Source organism: Dermacentor andersoni, chromosome 7 (genome assembly GCF_023375885.2).
Source record: "Dermacentor andersoni chromosome 7, qqDerAnde1_hic_scaffold, whole genome shotgun sequence".
Taxonomy (NCBI): domain Eukaryota; kingdom Metazoa; phylum Arthropoda; class Arachnida; order Ixodida; family Ixodidae; genus Dermacentor; species Dermacentor andersoni.
This window is the reverse complement of record NC_092820.1, coordinates 69,095,500-69,119,373: the sequence shown is the minus strand read 5'-3', so window position 1 is coordinate 69,119,373 and position 23,874 is coordinate 69,095,500. Positions and strand designations below refer to the sequence as shown.

At 49.2% G+C, this 23,874-nt stretch overlaps 1 protein-coding gene across 1 annotated transcript in view; it reads left to right on the top strand.

Annotated features, from left to right (window-relative positions):
* The window catches only part of LOC126534838 (endothelin-converting enzyme 1-like), a 54,746-nt gene that overhangs the window by 14,740 nt on the left and 16,132 nt on the right, over positions 1-23,874 (top strand). The window contains exon 3 of the mRNA XM_050182066.3: positions 9,434-9,616. Within this exon, the coding sequence (XP_050038023.2) occupies positions 9,434-9,616 (183 nt within the window). The remainder of the gene's footprint in view (positions 1-9,433; positions 9,617-23,874) is intronic.

The window sequence follows — 23,874 nt, the reverse complement described above, 5'->3', positions numbered from 1 at the left end:
TACATCTATGGCCGCCTGGAGAGATTGCTCTAGATCGGCCAGAGATCGCTTCGGGGGACCAGATTGTGATATCGTCAGCATAGGTTGCGTTGCCTATTTTTGGGAGTTCGGCCAGCCTTTCGGAGAGTTTATGCGCGCATAGGTCTGAGCCCTGAGGGGTTCCGCAGTTGCGCAGTTCGTAATGACCGTCCGACATCGTTCCCAGTCGAAGGAGCGCTTTCCTTTCCAATAGGAACGAGAGAGTAAACTTGAAAATTACCGCCCTGGGTTGAGATAGGAAATTTCGTTTAAGATGTGTTCATGAGCCACCTTATCAAAGGCCTTAGCGAGGTCGAGTGCAATGATTCATCCTACGTCCCGCGTCTCGTTCTCGAATGTGGTTCTTTTCAGGAAGAGCATTGCGTCCTCTGTGGAGAGTCCCTTTTTAAAACCTATTAGCTATGCCTAAATAGTTCGTGGTTTTCTGTGTTCGAGGATTCTATTGTGTACTGTACGTTCGGCCGCTTTGCAAATGCACTATGTTAGAGAGATGGTAAGCAGGTTATTTATGTGCGGAGGTTTGCTTAGTTTAGGATTGAGCAACACCTTGGCGGTGCGGCATTCCGTCAGGACCTGCCCCGATCTCCACACATCTCTGCGTTGATCTCTGCCGCTCGGATTTCGATGGCCTTGTCGTCCAGGTCCAGGTCAAGAGCAGATGCACGTGATTGCAAATTTCGTTCAGTTGCAGATTTGAAGGATACAGGGGTTGCGAGGGAAACACCAGTCTTCGTGCACAGTAAGTCGGGTCCCTTTTTGAGTAGATTTCTCAGAATGTACTGAATCTTAGTTTAAGAAAATAAAATTGCACAATTAGCCGATAGTTTTTGTTTGAAAGATAAGTGTCTAAATGACGTGCGCATGCGATAGCTTTAGTGGGGAGTTGCAGCGAAAAATTTTCCTGGAAACCTCTGCGCAAAATTTCCCCCAATCTCTCTCATATATTCTTCGGATTGTTAGCTATAGCTCAGAAAACTAAGTTATTTCTGCGTGACTGATCTTCACAGTGTCTGCACCTAATTGGAAGGTGGTATTTCCGCCTTTGATATCGTCTGAAACGACACGGTGTTGGTAAGCATTGTCAAGAAGTTCCTCTGTTGCTCTAACTTTTTCTCCGACAGCTCACAGTCTAGCACAGAGATCGGTAACGCTGTCTTCTAGAACCTTCAGTCTAGCTTTGACCTCGTTAAGCGTGTCCATTGTTTTGGCGTGATTTGATACCATAGTGTTTGTGAGAGCAGCTATTGTAGCTAGTACGTCTCCGTTGATGTTTGAGTCTAATTTAGGAGGCCCAGGATTAAGTTCGTTGTCGCCGGAACAAACAAGCAACTTTGCAACAGAAACGCTGTCAACAACAATCACGAAGAAAGTTTGTCGGCATGGTACGAGTGGCATATCGCTTACTGTTTCGTTGTGAATAAAGACAACCTGTACAAAAAACCAAATTGGCTTGAGCGTCCTCATTCTTGCATCCGCTCGTCCATGCCCACTGAAGTGCGTATGAGATGGCGCACTGCTTATATTCCATAAGCATGGCGCAGTCGGTGTCGATGTGGGTACCTGAAAGAACGGAGTTCCGTCGAGGCCAGACCATAATAATACCAAGCCAGTCTCGGCATGGAGAGAAGCGCGAGTGGTAGTGAAATGTTTGAAGAAGCTCCTGGTTGTAACCACGTGGGGGGGGGGGGGAGGGGGGGGGCGTGTTCCGGCGGCACCGGTGGCGTGGCCCACGCACCAGAGGCACACAGCATCTGTACATAAAGTTACGTACAAAAAATACGCCTAATATGGTGACCACGGGAATGAGGCAAATTATAGTTGCGAACGGACAAAGGTTAAATATGCTCATTTTCTTAGATTAGAAGATGGGCTACGCAAGTTTTTACTCACATAAGCGAGAGACTTCGAACATCTATAATAGGTGGCTGCTACATGTGTAGCCCAGGAAAAAAACAGCATTTAGAGGTATAAAGTGACATCTCCTAAGATTTGCATCAAGCATAGCTTAGTTAAAGGTGATTTTGGAGAGTAGACAGGTTACCAAAACATTCCATTGTGCGGTGCATAATGAAGTCGTCAGCGAGGATATGTTGGCGGGTAACTCACTAATGTATATTGAAATGAGGAAACGACCAAGCACACTGCATTGGGTGACACCGGATCGGACATCGCAAAGGCTACACGAAAAGTTATTCACTACTGCAAGTTGCTGACGCGAATACAAGAAGTTACGAAGCAAGGATACTCTTACTGAACCTAAACAAAAGGCACACGACGTGGAAATCAAACAACAATAAGGTACAACATTGAAAGCTTCAGAGAAATCAGAAGGCCGTCAATTTGGTTGTTAGCGTTCATGTTGAAGTGAAGGTCAATCTTCAATTGAAATCACTGCGTGTCAAAGGAGTACCTTTTCCTGAAACCATGCTTGTTAGAGAAGAAACAGTTATTGGATTGAAGGTGACAGTAGATATGAGAAGCTATAACATGCTAAAAAGATTTGCAGCACGTGGACGTTGGTGCAATAAGTCGATAATTAATAGGTAAACGACTTAGCCTTCTTCCAGTCCTTAGGCATTTCACCAGATGATAACGCTGGTTAAAAATATACACAATGTGTGACTGGGCATGTCGGTAATATTATTTATCATTTTTTAGTGTATATCATTATCAGATGAAGTAGAAACATTTAGGACTGGTAATTATGTTAGATATTCCTTGGGCAGCGACACTGGTTCGTGCCACGAATGCAAAGTTTTGCTCTAGAACAAACAGCACATTGGAACAATCTTCCTGCGTAAAAACAGATGATAAATATGCTATAAAAGAAACTGGACAGTCTTCATCTGCAAGCGGATTTCGTTTTGTAGCGTGTATCGTAATTTATTTAGTAGAATTGTTAGGCCACATTAATTTCCATATTTTTTAGGATTACTGCTGTTCAGTGAGGGCAAAATGTGAGAGTAATATTAGTGTAGTTGTGCCAAAAGCTTTCGCATAAGCTTGCGGGCTTTCGTTGTATCTATTCAAAGAAAATGCAGTGTTGATACGTCTCGGTTTTTTGTACAAGCGTTTATTTTTATATCGTAGTGATCAAAGCTGTTTACTAAACTAAGGGTTAGCTTTACCATTCCACATAAAGAATAATGGCAAATATTTGTCAACTAACTCGAATATCTCGTGTTTAACATGTCTGAAGTTCCCATTCATGGACCGTGAAGCAAAGCTCAGCAAGAAAGGCCATTAAAACTTTTATTTACATGTTAATGACATCATATTTAACTTGATTATATTTCCGGATAGCTATATCCGTTAGACCTGAAAGTGGTAATAGTAGCATAATTGTGAGGTTAAGGAGCTCATGGGTACTAAAGTCTTCGACATAAGAAACCTGTCCAACCGTGTCCGATGCAGTTAAAACCAAATCGAAAATGTTAGTGCCACGAGAGCATTGGTCAAGAACTTGTGATAAGCTGTAGTCAAGTATTGCAGCGAGAAAATCTACTGAGGAGCGACACATGGTAATGATAGCAGACAAATCAATGGGAAAATAATTGAATTTATCAAAAAGGTGTATTACCTGACCTGCACAGAGGCGTGTAACGGGCGCAGTATATCATACAGTTCTCTAGTTAAAGAAGCATCGGCACTTTGTGGGTGATAACATAATCCTACAATTTAGCTGATAATGTGATGGATGCAGCCCAAATTATTACTGTCTTAAGGTTAGTATAGAAAGGAAACTATGAGGCGGTTTTGATTGTTAATAACGTGCCACCTCCCCTTCAATACGGCGTTTTCCAGCCCATTTCCTCCGAGGATAACCTGGCCCCCCAAAGCGCTAGCGCGTCTCTGTGCACAATCTGTAAAAGACGGAACCACAATGGCCAAGTCTCCGGCAGCACCTGGCAGTTCAGCCGTGGTGGTATTCAACCAGGGCGTCTGTAACTGGTTCGCATTTTCTAAGTCGCCCCGAGGTCAGGTGATGGAATGTCCCCTTGGAGATTCCCAAACCCGTCTTGGCATCGTCCAACTGTTTACCTTGAATTATCGCGGTTGTAGGCGGCTCTGACGAGGACGTTGGCTCGTCTACCATTTTCGTGTTCTGCCTGAGCGAATGGTTTTGCTAGGTACACCGGGCGTTTGTGCTGCCAAAGCCAGAGTCTGTCAATATTCTCTGTGAATCTTTTGTTAACTCGTAACCACGACAATATATCCAATTTTGAGCACAGAACAGCATTTGCGAATGTCAATGCTGGCACACTTACCCCTCTCCTAATTCCACGTACTATCTAATATCTATACTGGCGCCGAAGCGCTCTGTTTTATTACTGCTTCATTCCGCTTCCAAGCTTATCTTAACGGGTGCTTGAGTAAGTCTTTCATTCGTTTATTTAGAGGCCAGGATAATTATGCTCCTTTACTATGGGTACGAATTGCTGTTGTATTTATACCATGTAGTTACCCGTCGCTTCAGTAAAGATAATTCCTCATTACTCTGTGCTAAACTTTAGGCCTACATTTGTTGCCACGCTGGCAAACATATTCGCAGGCGTCTGTAAATATCTTGCATTGGCTTTTAATATAGCACTATGTCGTCCGCATACATCAGTCTACGGACCTTGTGTTGTACCATTTGCCCATTACGCATGTACGATAAATCAAACCATAATTTACCGTCATGATATTGTTGCGTTTAGTTTTATACTGGCAAAAGAAACGAAGAAAACAAGGCCCTGGCAGACGAAGCGCAGCATGTTGAGCTTCGTCGTCAGCGCCCTTGTTCCCTTATTTGTTACTTAAGTTTTGCCAGCAGAAATCTCAGTGCAACGTAATTAGGAACGTGTACCGACTAGTCCCTTTGAATGATTTACCTAATTCAATGTTTTCCCCTGGATTATTTATGGCCTCAGCATAAAGTGCGATAAACAACGGAGACAGAGGACACATCCTTGCTTCAATCCTTCTCAAATTTTCACCACTGCATTACATTTTCGGCCCTCGCATACAATGTGTCACTTTGTCTCCCTTAGTAGCGCTATGAAATCGTCACCTATGTCTTCGCGCTTGCAAATATCTCACAACAATTACATGTGTGCATTGTCGTAGGTTCCTTTCACAGATAGAAATGCTTTCCATAAATGTTTATTCTGAGCTACTGAAATCTGTACGCACTGAGTTAGTACAACCATAGCCTCTAAGCGTTTGTCTGGTTTGAACCCATCGAGAAGTTCCTGCAGTGCATCATCTTATCCACCCAATTCGAGGAATATAATTGATTTGCTTCTATTACAATTCTATATATCACCGAGGTTACTGTAACCGGCCGATACGAGCACGTAAAATCCTTATCGCCTTTGCCTTTGTAGATGAGGTTCAGCTTGCTTGCACGCTATCCAATCAGATTTCTTGTTATATTATCAGTTTCAATGTCAACAGCTTCTATGAAGGCTGTGATGAAAGATTTGGTGATTCGGGAATAAAAGCCATCTGAACGAGCAAGTTTCTCTCCAGCTCTGAAATGGATAGACCACGCGACCTGCATACTCTTGGGGAGCAGGCAGCCTTCGATGAGCAACACAGTGAGCAGAACCACGAGTGAACTCGTCTAGGCCGTGCCGACGCAGCAGCCGGGGCACAAGAACAGGCTCATGCAGCCGAGCGCAAGCAGCAACTGCGTACCGAGGATCCAGCAGCTTACCATCATCATTATCATCATCAGCCTGGCTACGCCCACTGCAGGGCAAAGGCCTCTCCCATACTTCTCCAACTACCCCGGTCATGTACTAATTGTGGCCATGTTGTCCCTGAAAACTTCTTAATTTCATCCACCCACCAAACTTTCTTCCGTTCCTTGCTACGCTTCCCTTCCCTTGAAATCCAGTCCGTAACTCTTAATGACCATCGGTTATTTTCCTTCCTTATTACATGTCCTGCCCATGCTCATTTCTTTTTCTTGATTTCAACTAAGATGTCCATAACCCGCATTTTTTCCCTCATCCAATCTGCTCTTTTCTTATCCCTTAATGTTACACCTATCATTATTCTTTCCATAGCTCGTTGCGTCGTCCGCAATTTAAGTATAACCCTTTTCGTACGCTTCCAGGTTTCTACCCCGTACATGAGTACTGGTAAGAAACAGCAGTTACACACTTTTCTCTTGAGAGATAGTGGCAACCTGCTGTTCATGATTTGAGAATGCCTGCCAAACGCACTCGAACCCATCCTTATTCTTCTGGTTATTTCAGTCTCATTATCCGGATCCGTGGTCACTACCTGCCCTAAGTAGATGTATTTCCTTACCACTTCCAGTGCCTCGCTACCTATCGTAAACTGCTGTTCTCTACCGAGACTGTTAAACATAACATTAGTTTTATGCACAATAATTTTTGGACCCACCCTTCTGCTTTGCCTCTCCAGGTCAGTGAGCATGCATTGCGATTGGTCCCCTGAGTTACTAAGCAAGGCAGCATCATCAGCGAATCGCAAGTTACTAAGGTATTCTGCATTAACTCTTATCCCCAATTCTTCCCAATCGAAATCTCTGAATACTTCCTGTAAACACGCTGTGAATAGCATAGGAGAGTTCGTATCTCCCTGCCTGACGTCTTTCTTTATTGGGAATTTGTTGCTTTCTTTAAGCAGCACTACGGTGGCTGTGGAGCCGCTATAGATATATTTAAGTAATGTTACATACGGCTCGTCTACGCCCTGATTCCGTAATGCATCCATGACTGCTGAGCTTTCGGCTGAATCAAACGCTCTATCGTAATCAATGAAAGCTATATATAAGAGTTGGTTATATTCCGCACATTTCTCTATCACCTGATTGACAGCGTGAATATGGTCTATTGTTGAGTAGCCTTTAAGGATTCCTGTCTGGTCCTTTGGTGGACCGAAGTATAATGTGTGCCTGATTGTATTTGCGATAACCTTAGTAAATACTTTGTAGGCAAAGGACAGTAAGCTGATCGGTCTATAATTTCTCATGTCTTTGGTGCCCCATTTCTTATGGATTAAGGTTATGTTTGCGTTCTTCCAAGATTCTGGTACGCACGAGGTCATGAGGCGTTGCATATACAGGGTGGCCAGTTTTTCTAGAACTATCTGCCCACCATCCTTCAGCCAATCTGCTGTAACCTTGATCCTCCCCAGCTGGCTTCCCGATTTGCATAGCTCCCAAGACTTTCTTTACTTCTGCCCGCCTTACATGTGGGGTGTCAAATTCCTCTAGACTATTCCCTCTTCCTTTATCCTCGTGGGTATCACTGGTAATGTATAAATCTCTATAGAGTTCCTCAGCCACTTGAACTATCTCATCCATGTTAGTAATGGTATTGCCTGCTTTGTCTCTTAACGCATACATCTGATTGTTGCCTATTCCTAGTTTCTTCTTCACTGCTTTTAGGCTTCCTCCGTTCCTGAGAGCATGCTCAATTCTATCCATATTATACTTCATTATATCAGCTGTCTTATGCTTGTTGATTAACTTCAAATTTCCGTCAGTTCTATCTAGCTGCACGGTTAGAGGCTTTCATACATTGGCGTTTCTTAATCAGATCATTCGTCTCCTGCGATAGCTTTTCGGTATCCTGTCGACACTCCAAGAAATGTTTACACCCTTTGGACTGCCCTATCTGCCACACAAAAATAATAATCTGCCTTGATGCGTTTCCTTTCTTTAACACTGCGAGCCCGGTACTTTCCAGTAATGAACGGCATACGCGTTATCAGCATGATAGCATTCCCGACAGGAAAGTAGTGGCCGTGGCGTTTTCAAGAAAGGAAACGCATCAAGGCAGATGAAGATTATCGTTGTATGGCAGAAGGGGCAATCCAAAGGGTGTAAACCTTTCTTAGAGGGTAACGAAGTTACCACCTACTTCTTTTGCACACTCCCTAATGATGCACCTAAGATTGTCATTCATTGCTTCCACATTAAGCATCCCCTTCCTGATTTAAAGCCAAATACCTGCTCTACAGCTTGATCCGGAATTCCTCTATTTTCCGTCTTACCGCTAACTCATTGATCGGCTTCTTATGTACCGGTTTCTTTTGTTCCCTTCTCAAGTCTAGGCTAATTCGAGTTCTTACCATCCTATGGTCACTGCAGCGCACCTTGCCGAGCACGTCCACATGTTGTATGATGCCAGGGTTAGCGCAGAGTAGGAAGTCTATTTCCTGTCTAGTCTTGTCATTCGGGCTCCTTCACGTCCCCTTTCGGCTATCCCGCTTGCGGAAGAAGGTATTTATTATCCGCATATTATTCCGTTCTGCATACTCTGCTAACAACTCTCCCCTGCTATTCGTAGAACCCATGCCATATTCCCCCACTTTCTTGTCTCCAGCCTGCTTCTTGCCTACCCTAGCATTGAAGTCGCCCATCAGTATAGTGTATTTTGTTTTGACGTTACGGATCGCTGATTTCACGTCTTCATAGAAGCTTTCGAAGTCCTGGTCATCATGACTGCATGTAGGGGCGTAGACCTGTACGACCTTGAATTTGTACCTCTTATTAAGTTTCACAGGAAGACCTGCCACCCTCTCGTTACTGCTATAGAATTCCTGTTTGTTACGAGCTATATCCTTATTAATCAGGAATTTCACGAATTAATCAGGAGCACGTCTCTCCGCTAAGCCCCGGTAGCCCAAGACGTGCCCTTTTTTTAGCACTGTATATGCTTCTTTTGTCCTCCTAACCTCACTGAGCCCTATTATATCCCATTTACTGCCCGCTAATTCATTAAATAGCACTGCTAGACTCGCCTCCCTAGATAACGATCTGGCGTTAAACATGGCTAGGTTCAAATTCCAATGGCGGCTTTTACGGACCCAGAGATTCTTAGCACCCTCTGCTGCTAAATAGGTCTGACCGCCGCCATGGTCAGTTGCTTCGCAGCTGCTGGGGACTGATTGCTGGGGACTGAGTGACTTCGCAGCAGCTGGGGACAGCTTACCACGCTGTCGTTAAATGAACCGTCGGGATTAGTCCACTGCTAAACACCGGGGCCACACGTTTCAGCTGAGCTGGTGAACCATCTGTACGGAGTGCTTCGGCGGTGGTGCTTTAACACTAAATTTCAATCCCAGATTCCAACCTTCCTGTCTACAGATATTAGCCAGATGTTGTATATGACATTGCTTATTAGTAAGCACCACAATGTCGTCCACATAAAAGAAACCTGGAAGCTGTGGCACTACTATTCTGCCTGCATATTTGTATGAAAGATTAAGCTCCATATTGATTCCTTCTAGCACCCTTTCCACCTTCATACGTCTTCTTGTTGCCTGCGAGTTGGTACGAGCGCATTTATCCAAGTAATTCCTTTATTAATGTCAGCCTAGCCTGCACCCTGCGCTTGGAATAGATGCTGAGAAAGACCTTTCCTTGCAGGTGGACCCGGCAGGCAAGATTGGGTCCTCGTGGTTAGGCGAGGCTGCAGAAGCCGCCTTCATGCAGCGTACGTTTGGTTGTTTGCCGGGGAACGCCAGAGTGTTTCCCCAGATACCGGCGATCGAGCTGGCCTTCGCCGCGTTCAAGCGTCACCCCGCTGAGAACAACATGCAAATTTCAGAGGTTCGCGGTGGCTGATGCCATTTTTCGTGTATGAATGCTTTTCCTCAAAGCGGCACTTCATAAGTTTCCATACTACGTAAGGCAAAGGCAGTCCTTAATCTAGTCTGCTTCAGCAGTGAGTCCCGAGAGGGAACAATGAGTAGCGCATTGGCCACTTCGAACTTTGTCCTTGTGACCATCAGCTGCAATGTGCTTTCCCATACGGTTACATCACGAGGGATGGATATATTTTTTAAAAACAGTTGCCTTATAGGGTATCATAGAGCTCTTTGCCTTCTTTCTCTACCATTGGAGAGTATTATATACGTAAATGTTTATTATGATTATAAAAATATTTACGCGTAATGAGTGATATCTACGAAACATCTATCTTATACCCAGACAACAGCGCACTGAATATAATTATTGGTGAATCTAAACAACTCAGGTGCACAAGGACACGTTGAGGAAAATATCCCGCAATACTCTATCTCATGATGTGCGCGTCTCATGTCATACTTTCCATTCGCTATAGAGCTGCGGCCAGCCAAGCCCCACAGTTAAATCAGCTCCATTCTTTCTGGTTTATCGCATCGCGTTTTCACCAGCAATGCTGCGTCTTTCTCACTGCGCCAATATCACCACATAATTCCGAGTGCTTCGTGTTTTGCTCGTTTAAGCCGTCAGAACAAGCGCGGGCTAATTCAAGGCGCTCAGTGAACAATTTTCTACGAACGGAGGTCGATACCCTGTCAACGCAGCGCCAGCTAGGCGCCTCCACACGGAGAGCAGCACCCGAAACAGCAAGCTTCCTGCGAGCTCGGGCTTTCAGTTGGGTGGCTGTGCGTTAGGTTCTCAGAAAAGCGTATTGAGGGCCACGATCTTTTAAAACGAATGGATTCCTTGGCTCTTTCGTGCATTTTCGTGGGCCACGGCGGTCGGACTTTCGCCGTCGACACAAGCCCGCATGCTGTCTTGCAACCTGTACTCTATCTCAAAAGTAACCTGCGGCACTGTCATAAGGTATGAGGTGTACCTAGACAACACATTTGCGCAGCGCAACGTGGTACCGGGAGTAACAGCCTCATTTTTGGCGGGATTAGACGGTTTTACGAAACATGAAATGCTTTTAGCACACGCTGTCGGTGACCATCCAGTGACCTTGAGCCTAAAGCCAGAGTCGTTATCCGGGCACCCCAACGAGAACGTCTGGGCAAGTTGCGAAAACGAACCGAGATCATCTGGGCAACCTGACAAGACCACATTACATAAGCTAGTTACTTCCCAAACAAGTTCCAAAAATATTGCTTCCGAGTACTTCTTAATGTTTATTCACAGGGTCACTCTAGCTGTAACTTCTAGTATGCTGAAGTATTATTTGCAATTTCCAATAGTGATGTTCCAAAGCATATACAAGACACTGTGCACTCTGCTGTCAACTTTTGGTGCTCCGTGCTCTTTTCAACACCAGCGGTCCGTGAGCCCCGCGGCGCGTCCGGAGCGCTGGCAGGAACCTATTGCCTCGATATGGACCAGTGCACAGTGCGGCGTGGTGCGGTTTGGTGGGGTAGAAGGCGCCGCTGCAAACATGCACTACACCCATTTTAAGAATGGTCCTGCATGGTACATCAAACGTTGCAGCGCTGTGTTACCAGTTATGCCTTTTCCGCATGCACGTCGATCACCACAAATTACTGCGTCGGCTACCGCCGGTGACCATAATAGCCATCCTAATCGTGAATGCTCTTCTGGTTGAACTCCCTGCCTTTACCGTCCTTGCTTTCTCTCTCTCTATCCCTCTAATCGTGAATATGTAGCACCATGGCCTCGTCAAAGTAGCCTAGACCACCCGCTTCGATTCGAATCACCGCTTCTTTCGGGCTCTCTTCCCTGAAAAGAATTAAATAGTAAAATACATCATCTCTTTGTCTCATGTTACACTGATGGCAACGCATTAGGTATGTTTTGATGCTGTTGTGCGGGACGTGAGCGCGGCTGGAAATCAGTAGAAAGATGCCAGCAATGCGTCCCTGAAGAACAAGCCACAACTGACTTTATTTGTGTGTTCGTCCAGCCTCTACGGCTCGGTTGCACACCCTCGCACCTCTTCCCTTTCCCGCACACTCCGGGATAAGATTTTACGGAGTCAAAAAGTGAAAGGGTGTCTGGTTGCTGCAGTGTGACCGTAAGGCCGCCACATCACCTGCCCTGCTAGTGAGTTAGCGAACGTTCATAGGACGCTTTAAATTGTTCACAAAGCGCCCTGGAGACTCGCCACTACGTGTCCTTGTGACTTGGCGTGTTTCGATGAGTAGAGCTTTGGAGGGTGGTGTCAGAGATGACCGTGCATGAGAAACGGTGTCTGCTTCTTCAGTGTGCGCTGGCTTCAGCCGAGTGAGTGACAACACTCGGCTGACAACACAGTGAGTGCGTAGGCTGCGGTGGCTGTACAACCGTCTTGCGGGATGCCCGTGAAGAATTCTCCTGGAAGGCATAATGTCGTTCCGTAGACCAGTGCGGCCGCGCTGCAGCCGATGTCTCTCTTTACCGCTGTCCGGATTCCCAAGAGGATGACTGGTAATGCCTCCATCGAGCTGCGCTCTTCTGCTGTGGTGAGACCCGCCGTGGTTGCTCAGTGGCTATAGTGTTGGGCCGCTGAGCGCTAGGTCGCGGGATCGAATCCTGGCCACGGCTGCCGCATTTCAATGGGGGCCAAATGCGAGAACACCCGTGTACTTAGATTTAGGTGCACGTTAAAGAACGTCAGGTGGTCTAAATTTCTGGCGTCCTCCACTATGGCATGCCTCATAAGCAGAAAGTGGTTTTCGCGCGTAAAACCCCATAATTTTTGTTGTGGCGAGCGCAGACTTGAGCTGGCGCTGGATACGCTCCACCATGCCGTTGCTAATCGGGTGGTAGGCGGTTGTGCTGATGCGAGAAGCACCAATGAAACGTGTAATGCTGGCGAAACGTGATACTTCAAACTGCCTTCCACGGTCCGTTGTTATTGTATATGGTGCACCGAAACGAGCAACCCAGTGGTGCAAGAAGGCGCGGGCAACCGTGTCAGCAGCGATATCGACTGTCGGTATGGCCTCCGCCCCGCGGGTGAATCTGTCAATGCTTGTCTTGCCAAGAGCATGCCTAAATAGGCATGCTCTTGGCAAGACGGCAGAGATCCGACAATGTCGAGGTGTACGTGGTTGAAACGCGCGTCTGGAGGCGCGAACGTTGCCAACGGGGTCACAGTATGTCGAATTTCGGCACAGTGACACCGTATGCATCCTCTTGCGTAGCAACGCACGCCTCGGCGGATACCTGGCCAGATGAACCTTGCTGTGAGCAACTTCTGGGTAGCTAGGATTCCAGTATGCGATAGCTTGTGAACAGAAAGGAAAATGCGGAGACGTAAATTCGCAGGCACGAAGGGGCGTGGGTTGCCCGTGGTGGTGTCGCAGCAAATCTGTATCCACTGTAGCTTGAGGGCCGTTTTTGTTGTTAGGAGGCTTCTCTTTGGGCGGCCGCCAGTGCGTCAAAGTTAACTCCTTCTGGGGCATTGACGACGTTTATAGCGCTCCGCGACAGGGCGTCAGCAACGACGTTGTCGCTCCCTTTTACGTGGCGGTTGACTGCCGTGAACTCGAAGATGTGTGCCAGTTGTCGAAATTCACGGGCCGTGTGCGTGCCACCGTCCGAACGCATAGAACGGAGAGCATAGGTAAGCGTCTTATGGTCGGTTAAAATGAACTCGACGCTTTCCAACAAATGCCGGAAGTGGTGTATACTCGAGTAGATGGCGAGCAGTTCACGCCCGAAGGTGCTATAGCGGCGCTCAGTAGGTGTCAGCTTCCTGCAACAGTTGCAACACGGCGTCGATGGCTATGTCTGAGGATTCGACATTAAACACTGGGGAATTCGTGGCCGTGGGTATACCAGGAGAGCCGCATTTGCCAAGGCCTGCTTGCTTTGGTTGAAAGCCCTTTTCGCTTCTTCGCACCAAGGCAGGTTATTCGAATATATTTGCGCTGCCTTGAGCAGTCGGTGAAGCGGTTGTATGATGAGCGCCGGCAGAAATTTAACAATCCGATAAATTTACGTAGTTGGCGCTTCGTGATTGGCAGTGGAAAATCTTGTATGGCCTGCACTTTAGATGCGTGTGGCCGTACTCCCGATCTCGAAATGATGTGGCCCAGAAATAACTCAGGCACGTTGACTTGAGTCTTGGACGCGTTGACGATAACGCCGTACCCAGAGAGGTGCCGAAAAACAACCCGCAGGTGTTGTTCATGTTCTTCTGTGGTGGTGCTCGCAATAAACATGTCGTCCAGGTAGGCGTGACAAAAATTTAGGCCCCGTAGAAGACCCTCGATAAACCTTTGGTACGTTTGACCCACGTTGCCAAGGCGGAATTGCATGCGCAGGAATACGAATAGACCAGAGGGCACATTGATAGCAGTCTTGGGGACGTCTTCCAGTGACACAGGTATCTGGTGGTATGTCCGCACGAGATCAAGTTTTGAAAAAAGTTTGGCCCCATGAAGACCTGCCAATATGTCGTGAATATGTGGCACGCGGTACCTGTGGGTTGTTGTGACACTGTTCAGTGCTCGATAGTCCCCGCAAGAATGCGTCACCCAATGATCGCTTAGGAACGATGTGAACGGGAAATGCCCAAGGACTGGAAGAAGATTGGATTTCACCCAATTGCAACATATGGTTGAATTCCTGTTGTGCCACCACCAGTTTGTCAGGCGACAATCGACGTAGTCGAGAGTGAACCGGTGGTCCAGTAGTAGTGATGTGGGGAAACACGTCGTGTTTTACTTGGGATCCCACTTGGCGCTGGTGTGTCCGGTCAGAAAATTCGCTCAGTATGGAAGTGAAACGAAGGGGGCCTGCTCACTTGATCAGCGCAGGGCTGAGCGGCGTATGTCTTGAAGGCTTGCCTTTTACAGCGCTTTGTGGCATTGGGTGCTGTAACCTCAGGTTACGCACGTTGACAAACAGTCCCAAGTGGCGCAGAAAATGCGCCCCGAGAATGGCGAATTTCCCGTCGGCCACTGTGAAAATCCATCGTAACGTTCTCTGCAGACCCAGACTGACTGTTAGTGAGCGGTTTCCATACATGGCGATGTCCGTGTTGTTGACTGCTTGCAAAGACGATCTGTTCAGGCGCTTGCGGTCCGTGGGTGATGCTGGAAGTACGCTCACTTCGGCGCCTGTGTCCACGAAGAAGCGGAAACCGCTGTTGCGGTTGGTTAGCAAAAATGCCGATGAGCCACGTTCTTGCATGGCAGAAACACTGGTCGCCCTCAGCGCCTGCCCGGGGTGTTTCCCGAGAGCTCGCAGTGTGGTACGGATTTGTGCGCAGCATTGTCGAACTTGCGATGGTACCAACATAGTTTTTGGCGTTTCACAGGCGACGGCGGAGCAGTCTGACTGGTTGACCGTGACGCGGTAGGGTGAGTGGCCACGGAATCCACGAGACACGAGATTTTGTTCATCTCTTGAAGATGCTCATGTGGAAACTGTTCGCTTGTAACGGCAGCAACAGGTGTGGGAGCTACCGCCATGAGCTTGTCGGCTAACTCGGCCAGCCTGGATAGATTGTTCTCATTTGAGGCAGTCATCACCATTCTGACGTTAGGGGGGAGTTACTGTAAAAATATTTCTCAGAGCAGCATGCTGTCAAGATTATCTACTTTGCTGCCCAATAATTGCTGCATATGACGCAGCCGCTGGCTGCGTCATAGCAGCGCAACAAAGCAGCGCAAAGCAGCGCAACAGCTTACGAGGAAGGACGAGGAAGGACAGCTACATACCGAGCTACATACGGTATTGTGCCCACTCACTATAGGGACTGAGCCATCTCCTCGGAAATTATGAAATTGGGTGCATATGGAGACGCGCGCCATGAAATGAAAGCAAACTTCAAGCAGTGCTTACATAAAAGCCCATTCGACATATGGAACTCAAATGCAGCATGTCACCTGAGTGCAGCCTTGCACAAACCTTGACTCCCTAGGCAAGAACTTTCTCGGAGAATATCGGCATCAAAGCCCTAAAATGCGCAGCTTTCAGATTCAAGCGACTCACTACAAATGTTCTCGCTACACCGTAGTGTAAACTCACCATAACAGTCGAACGCATCGAGCACATATGCCTGCACGTAAAACACCGCAAGGACTTTATGACTTGAATTTCCTACCAACACCTTAAAAATTATGGGGTTTTACGTGCCAAAACCACTTTCTGATTTTGAGGCACGCCGTAGTGGAGGACTCCGGAATTTTAGACCACCTGGGGTTCTTTAACGTGCACCTAAATCTAAGTACATGGTTGTTTTCGCATTTCGCCCCCATCGAAATGCGGCCACCGTGGCCGGGATTCGATCCCGCGACCTCGTGCTCAGCAGCCCAACACCATAGCCACTGCGCAACCACGGCGGGTACCAACACCTTAGAGGAGTAATTCTTGGGGATATCAGGGATTTAGTATAGCGTACGCAATGAACTTTATTGGTCAGGCTATGATAGGGCAATTTAGTTTGTCGGTAAAGCACTATCTATTCCACAACACCGGGTTATCGGAGACATGAATATGAGCGGCAGGGTTGGTGGCGCCACCTGGTGGCAAACATTTTACCCAAAGATGACAAACAATTTTTATCTAGCAGTTGGCCTTGTTTTACTTGGTTGATGGTATAAAATGTCAACAGTTATGGAATTTTGAACGTGCAACCCCTTTTTATTCTCCTTTAAAAATACAACTACTGCAACGGGACAAATTGTCTAGAGCTTTCTAATTTAAATAACCGTAACAAAACGTCAGTACCTCCATATTCTGTTTACTACGGCACCTGAGAGAGTGACGCCGAAGGGAACAGACTTGCCTATTTGCAGGGCATTTTCAGCGCAGCTGGATCGGTGCGTCCAAGCGATGCGATTAAGGACCAATCGACACATATAATATTGTTCATGCTTTTTAATATCATGGTAAATATGGTTAGATATAAGTAGCTAACCAATAATTGTATGCTACTTTTTCTACAAAAAGGCTAATTTCGTTACTACGCCTTGTTACTGCAACATATTGACTGGTACTAGGAGATGATCACGATAAAAACTATTATTCAGTTTGTAAGACGGTCTGGGAGATCCTACACTCTAAAAAAAGTTTACACACGGTGGGGTCTATATTTGCCACACAACAATAATCGTCATCTGCCTTGCGACAGGAAAGTAACGAGCTGCGCTCGTTACTTTCCTGTCGAGAATGCTCTGTCATTCTGTTAACGCGCATACCGTATGTGACTTGGAAGTACCGGGCTCGCCGCGCTAAAGAAAAGAAATGCGGACAAGACAGATGATGATTATTGTTGTGTGGCAAATAAGGGCGCAACAGTTTTTAGAGTGCATGGGTGGGGCCACAGGTCCTGGCTCCATTGGCCTCGGCTGCCCGCCAGATTTTGTTCTGAAGCGCTTTTTGCATTTCCGAGTCTGAGCTAGTGATCTGCACGTCCCATTGCTCGATACTGGTGGTAATGGTTTACCTAGGTAATTATCTAGACTTCCGAGTTTCCTCTCAAACTCCCACGAAATGGGGTAGACTGTGCGCCTACCTCTGTTCCAAGGAAACGCCATTTGGGTATAACGTCGGATCTAGTGTGAGTAGCTTTAGCCAAATGCGCATAGACGTCCACCTGTACATTTCCAAGATCAACAGCATCGTCCCCCCCTCCTCCCCCCGGAAGGGCCTTGAGGAGTCCCGTATTTCTGACACTCGAAGCGTTCGTTTTCCTGAATTTATGTAGGGTGAAATGGGATATTAATCGCAAACGATGGGTGAGGTACCATCCGCCGTTGCTAGGTTACAAATTTCGCTAGTTAGCGTTTCGGTCCTCTGGTTACCCTCTAGTCCGGCGTGGCCCGGGCACCACACCAAGCGGTAGTAGTGGGTTGGCGTTGGTGTTGGTATTAATAGTGGCGCCGCCGCTGTACACGGCCCGCCGTGTACAGCGGCGCACGCATCCTTCGAGTCTGAAAATTTTACGGGCGAGCTTCCCTAGCTCTCCCGTTCTGTGATGGCCACGTCAATGGCCACGGCCTCTGCCCCCCCCCCCCCCCCGGCGAACTCGTACGCGTCTAGAAGCTCGTTTGCAATAGGAAATTTTGGCCCTATAACCGTCAAGGCGTCGCCTCGGCCACCTTTGTGGTACCTGGCCGCCTCTACGTACGTGGTACTAATGTCCGATTCCATCTGCTTACGGAGCCGGTATACCCTCGCGATTCGTCTTTCTGTGTGCCTTTCGGGATGCATGTTTTCAGTAACGGAGCAAACAAAATGTGGTTCCTGGTTTCTCACGGAAAGTCCCCCCGCGACTCGTCTAGGTCCTGCGGATGTGCCGGGATGCTTGCCCTGCTTAGGAGTTTCCGCTACAGATTTTCGCTGCAGACTGGCAGATCTGCAGACCTCCTCATTTTCCGCTGAAGTGATCCCTGTGCGAAATCAATACCGCCGCTTTTAGCTAGGTGTACGTGTTGTGTATGCCGAGGGCTAGCACTGTCTCTGTCGGCGTGTAACGTGGCAGCCCTATGACAGCTTTGTACGCGTTTCTGATGATGGTATCCATCTATCTCTCCTCGGTCCTGCTGAGCGTGTGATAGGGTAAGCTGTAAGTTACCCTGAACATGACCAATGCTTAGATGAATCTGACGATGTTGCCCTCCCTCATGCCTTCCCTATATTGATACGTGTACTTATCTTTATCGGGCGACCACGTTTCGCCGCTTAACAAATGCAATCGCACAGCGCGGGACGCGCCTGCATGTATCCGACGTTTCGGGAAAGTTATCGATGCTTCTACCCGGCTGTCTGTTGTCGCCGAACCTTGTGTTATCTGATTTCATCGCGTAGCGCGAATGGTGTAGAACTTTGTGGAAAGCACGCGGGTCCAAACGATTAGTCTGGAACATTCGACGACTGCTCTATAACAGCCGACGCGCTTGACCCGCTGAGCAGATTTTCGACGATCGCCGAGCGTGTTCGCCGCTATCGTTGCGCTATAAGTGTAGCCTGTTTTGTGGGCACAGGTTCGCCCAATAAAAGTTAGTTTTCTTGTTCACAGTATTGCTACTGTGTTCTTTCTTCAACGTCACCACCACGTGACATCTGGTGGAGGTGCTTGTGCGTTCATGTACCGAACGCCCCCGCAAAGCCGCGATCCAAGCCCGAAGCCCGAGGACAAAACCGACACCGCCCAAGACCAGCGTGCTAGCAGCAGACTGCAAGGCCTGCCCCCAGAGCACGGACTTCTACCTGAGGCGACAAAGAAGATCGTGGTCAAGACAACCTCAATGGCTGCCCCAGCGTCCCCCGTTATCCTACAACAACCCCGGGACCCACCGACCTTCCATGGAGCAGCGACTGAAGACCCGGAATCTTGGCTGGAGACCTACGAGCGAATCGCGACATTCAACAACTGGGACTCCGACGACAAGCTGCGGCATGTCTACTTCGCCTTAGAAGACGCCGCCAGAACGTGGTTTGAGAACAGGGAGTCGACCTTGACTACGTGGGACCTGTTCCGTAGCGGCTTCCTGTGCACCTTTACAAGTGTCGTGCGCAAGGAAAGGGCCGAAGCTATGCTGGACGCCCGAGTGCAGCTACCAAACGAGAACGTTGCCATCTTTACGGAAGAAATGACCCGTCTGTTCCGCCACGCCGACCCGGATGTGGCCGAGGAAAAGAAAGTTCGCCTACTCATGCGTGGTGTGAAGGAGGAACTTTTCGCCGGGATGGTAAGAAGCCCACCGAAGACCGTCGAAGAGTTTCTTCGTGAGGCGACGAACATCGAGAAGACACTCGAAATGCGGAACCGGCAATTCAACCGCCGTACAAGCTCTACCCCCTACGCAGGAATTCAATCACTGGCCACGGACGATCTGCGCGAGACCATCAGGGCCATTGTGCGCGAAGAACTGCGCAAGGTCTTGCCTTCGTCGCAGCCTCAAGTGGCTTCGATCGCCGACATCGTAAAAGAAGAGGTGCACCGATCGCTTGGAGTTCCTGAGGTGCAACCAGAACCACCGCAGCCTCAGCCGCAAGCGATGAGCTACGCCGCCGTCGCCCGCCGTCAAGGTCCCTTTCCACTACCGCGCCAGGGCCCCGTAACGCCGCAATTCCGTCGACCACCACCGCCGCCGCCAGCACGCCCACCCGTCGCCCAGCGCAGCTACCCGAGGAAGACTGACGTTTGGCGCGCTCCTGACCACCGCCCGCTCTGCTACCACTGCGGAGAGGCAGGTCACGTCTACCGACGATGCCCATACCGAGAGATGGGACTGCGAGGTTTCGCCGTTAACGCGCCGCGTCCACAGCTTGGAGAGCGCCCATGTGACATCGCCGACTACCTCGCCGCTACTCAATGGAGCTCTCGACGACCGTCGCGTTCGCCATCACCAGGCCGCTACCTGTCGCCGCAGCGCCGACCATACAGTGGCCCAGCCCGGGGCCGGTCAGCGAGCCCATATCCGGAAAACTAAAAGCAGCAACCGATGGAGGTGCGGTTGCTGTTCGTCGAACTGACGAAGATCCTCCGCCGCCGACGAAAGCGCCGAAGAAACCATCTCGACGACATAATGACGACGCGCCACCGTCCCGAGGAAGTCAGGAAGCCAAGACTGCACCGACGAAAGACGACTTCACGACGCGACGTACTAGCTTCAATTCAACACGACGCAGCCGTGATCCGACGCCAAGACCCAACTGCAACGCAAGACAAAGAACCACCGACCTCGACGTGCTTCTCGACGGCCACGCAGTCACCGCCTTACTAGACACAGGAGCCGATTACTCCGTTATGAGTAGACCCATCGCCGCACAGTTGAGGAAAGTTAAGACTGCATGGGAAGGCCCTCAAATTCGGACCGCTGGAGGACACCTGATTACGCCGACTGGGATCTGCACGGCAAGAATTACCGTTCATGACCGGATTTACCCTGCCACCTTCGTTATCCTCCAACAGTGTTCACGAGACGTCATTCTCGGCATGGACTTCCGAATCAACATGGCGCAGTCATCGACCTGAAGTCGAAATCGATAACGCTGTCGCAAGATCAAGCGATACCGCCGGAGAGCTGTCGTAGTCACCACGCCTTGAGTGTGCTCGAAGATTAAGTGAGCATCCCGCCGCGCTCCAGCATTATTATTTCCGTCGGCACTGAAACACCCGCTGACGTAGAAGGCGTCATCGAGGGCGACCAACATCTACTGCTCGACCATGACATTTGCGTCGCCAGAGGGATCGCTCGACTCCACGTAGGGCAAGTGGAAGTTATGCTAACCAACTTCAGCCAGGAGTTCAAGCACCTCAACAAGGGCACGACGATCGCGTACATCGAGGAAATTCTGGAAACAAGTAATGCGTTTGTCCTCTCGGATTCCGCCGCATCTACCCCGACGACCATGGTTCCCGAACCAGACTACGACATTAATCCAAGTCTCCCAGTGATTAAGCAACAGCAGCTCAGAAGTCTGCTCCGACGATACAAAAGCTGCTTTTCGACGACATCGAGGATTCGACAAACACCAGTCGCCAAGCATCGCATAATCACCGAGGAGTACGCTCGACCACTCCGCCAAAGCCCTTACCGAGTTTCGCCGCGAGAACGCGAAGCTATAAGAGAACAAGTCGACGAAATGCTGCGCGACGACATCATCCAGCCGTCGAAAAGCCCATGGGCATCCCCTGTTGTCCTGGTGAAGAAAAAGGACGGAACCCTACGTTTCTGCGTCGATTATCGTCGTCTGAACAAGATCACGAAGAAGGACGTATACCCCCTTCCACGGATAGACGACGCATTGGATCGGCTCTGCAACGCTAAGTACTTCTCCTCGATGGACCTCAAGTCTGGCTATTGGCAAATAGAAGTCGACGAAAGAGATCGCGAAAAGACCGCCTTCATCACCCCAGACGGCCTCTACGAGTTCAAGGTTATGCCATTTGGACTGTGCTCGGCGCCTGCAACGTTCCAGCGCGTGATGGACACGGTTTTAGCGGGATTGAAATGGCAGACCTGTCTCGTTTACTTGGATGACGTCGTTGTATTCGCCGGAAATTTCGACGATCACCTTAGGCGGCTTGCCACAGTACTAGAGGCCATCAAGTCATCAGGGCTCACTCTGAAGCCAGAAAAATGCCGCTTCGCTTACGACGAGCTTCTGTTCCTAGGCCACGTCATCAGTAAATCCGGAGTACGCCCCGACCCCCAGAAAACAGCTGCCATCGCAAAGTTCCCGCAGCCCACCGACAAGAAGGCAGTGCGTAGATTCCTTGGCATGTGTGCCTACTACAGGCGCTTTGTCAAGGACTTTTCACGCATCGCCGAGCCGTTGACACGTCTAACTAAATGTGATGTTGAGTTCAAGTGGGAAACGCCGCAGGCCGACGCATTTGAAGAACTCAAACGACGCATGCAGTCGCCGCCGGTACTTGCGCACTTCGACGAGTACGCCGATACAGAAATCCATACTGACGCCAGTAGCCTAGGCCTCGGTGCCGTTCTAGTCCAGAGGAGAAACGGAGTCGAACAGGTGATAGCTTACGCTAGCCGGTCGCTGTCAAAAGCGGAAGGCAACTATTCTACAACCGAAAAGGAATGCCTCGCCATCGTTTGGGCTACAGCTAAATTTCGCCCTTATCTTTATGGCAGGCCATTCAAAGTCGTCAGTGACCATCACGCGTTGTGTTGGCTAGCGAGTATAAAGGATCCTTCAGGACGACTGGCACGGTGGAGCCTCAGACTACAAGAATACGACATCACTGTAACCTACAAGTCAGGACGAAAACACTCCGATGCCGATTGCCTATCACGCGCCCCCATTGACCCGCCGCCGCAAGATGACGAAGATGACGCCTTCCTTGGCATGATAAGCGCGGAAGACTTCGCTGAACAGCAACGGGCAGACCCGGAGCTAAAAGGCCTGGTGGAATATTTGGAAGGGCACACCGACGTTGTCCCCAGGGCATTTAAGCGCGGATTATCTTCCTTCACGCTTCAAAACAATCTCCTCGTGAAGAAGAACTTTTCACCAGCCCGCGCCAACTACCTTCTTGTTGTCCCGTCAGGACTTCGTCCAGAAGTATTGCACGCCCTACATGACGATTTGACCGCTGGACACCTCGGTATTTCCCGGACACTATCGAGGATACAAGAAAAGTATTATTGGCCGCGCCTGACCGCCGACGTCGCCCGTTATGTCAGAACATGCCGAGACTGTCAGCGACGCAAGACACCGCCGACAAGGCCAGCCGGATTACTACAGCCAATCGAGCCTCCTTGCCGACCATTCCAGCAGATCGGGATGGACTTGCTGGGACCCTTTCCGACGTCAACAACCGGAAATAAGTGGATCGTCGTGGCGACGGACTACCTCACCCGCTTCGCTGAAACTAAAGCACTGCCGAAAGGTAGCGCAGCCGAAGTGGCGAAATTCTTTGTCGAAAACATCCTGCTTCGACATGGAGCCCCAGAAGTCCTCATCACCGACAGAGGAACGGCCTTTACAGCGGAGCTCACCCAAGCCATTCTGAAATACAGTCAGACAAGGCACAGGAGAACCACGGCGTACCACCCGCAGACGAATGGTCTTACGGAGCGGCTGAATAAGACCCTCGCCGACATGCTAGCGATGTACGTCGACGTCGAACACAAGACCTGGGATGCCGTCCTGCCGTACGTAACATTCGCTTACAACACGGCGGTGCAAGAAACAACACAGATCACGCCGTTTAAGCTGGTTTACGGCAGGAACCCGACGACGACGCTCGACGCCATGCTGCCCCACGTCACTGACGAAGAGAATGTTGACGTCGCTAGCTATCTCCAGCGAGCCGAAGAAGCCCGACAGCTCGCCCGCCTACGGATCAAGAACCAACAGAGGACCGACAGCCGACACTACAACCTGCGACGACGCTTTGTTGAGTACCAGCCCGGCGACCGTGTTTGGGTTTGGACCCCGATACGCCGACGAGGACTCAGTGAGAAACTACTCCGACGCTATTTCGGACCCTACAAGGTCATCCGACGTATTGGCGCTCTGGACTATGAGGTCGTGCCAGACGGCATTTCGCATTCACAGCGGCGCCGCGCACGATCTGAAGTGGTCCACGTGGTGCGCCTTAAACCCTTTTACGGACGCTGACGAACTTCGTCATTTTGTTCTTTTCTTTGCTACGAGTGCTTTTGTTTATTACCTTCGTTTGTTTGCAGCATCGG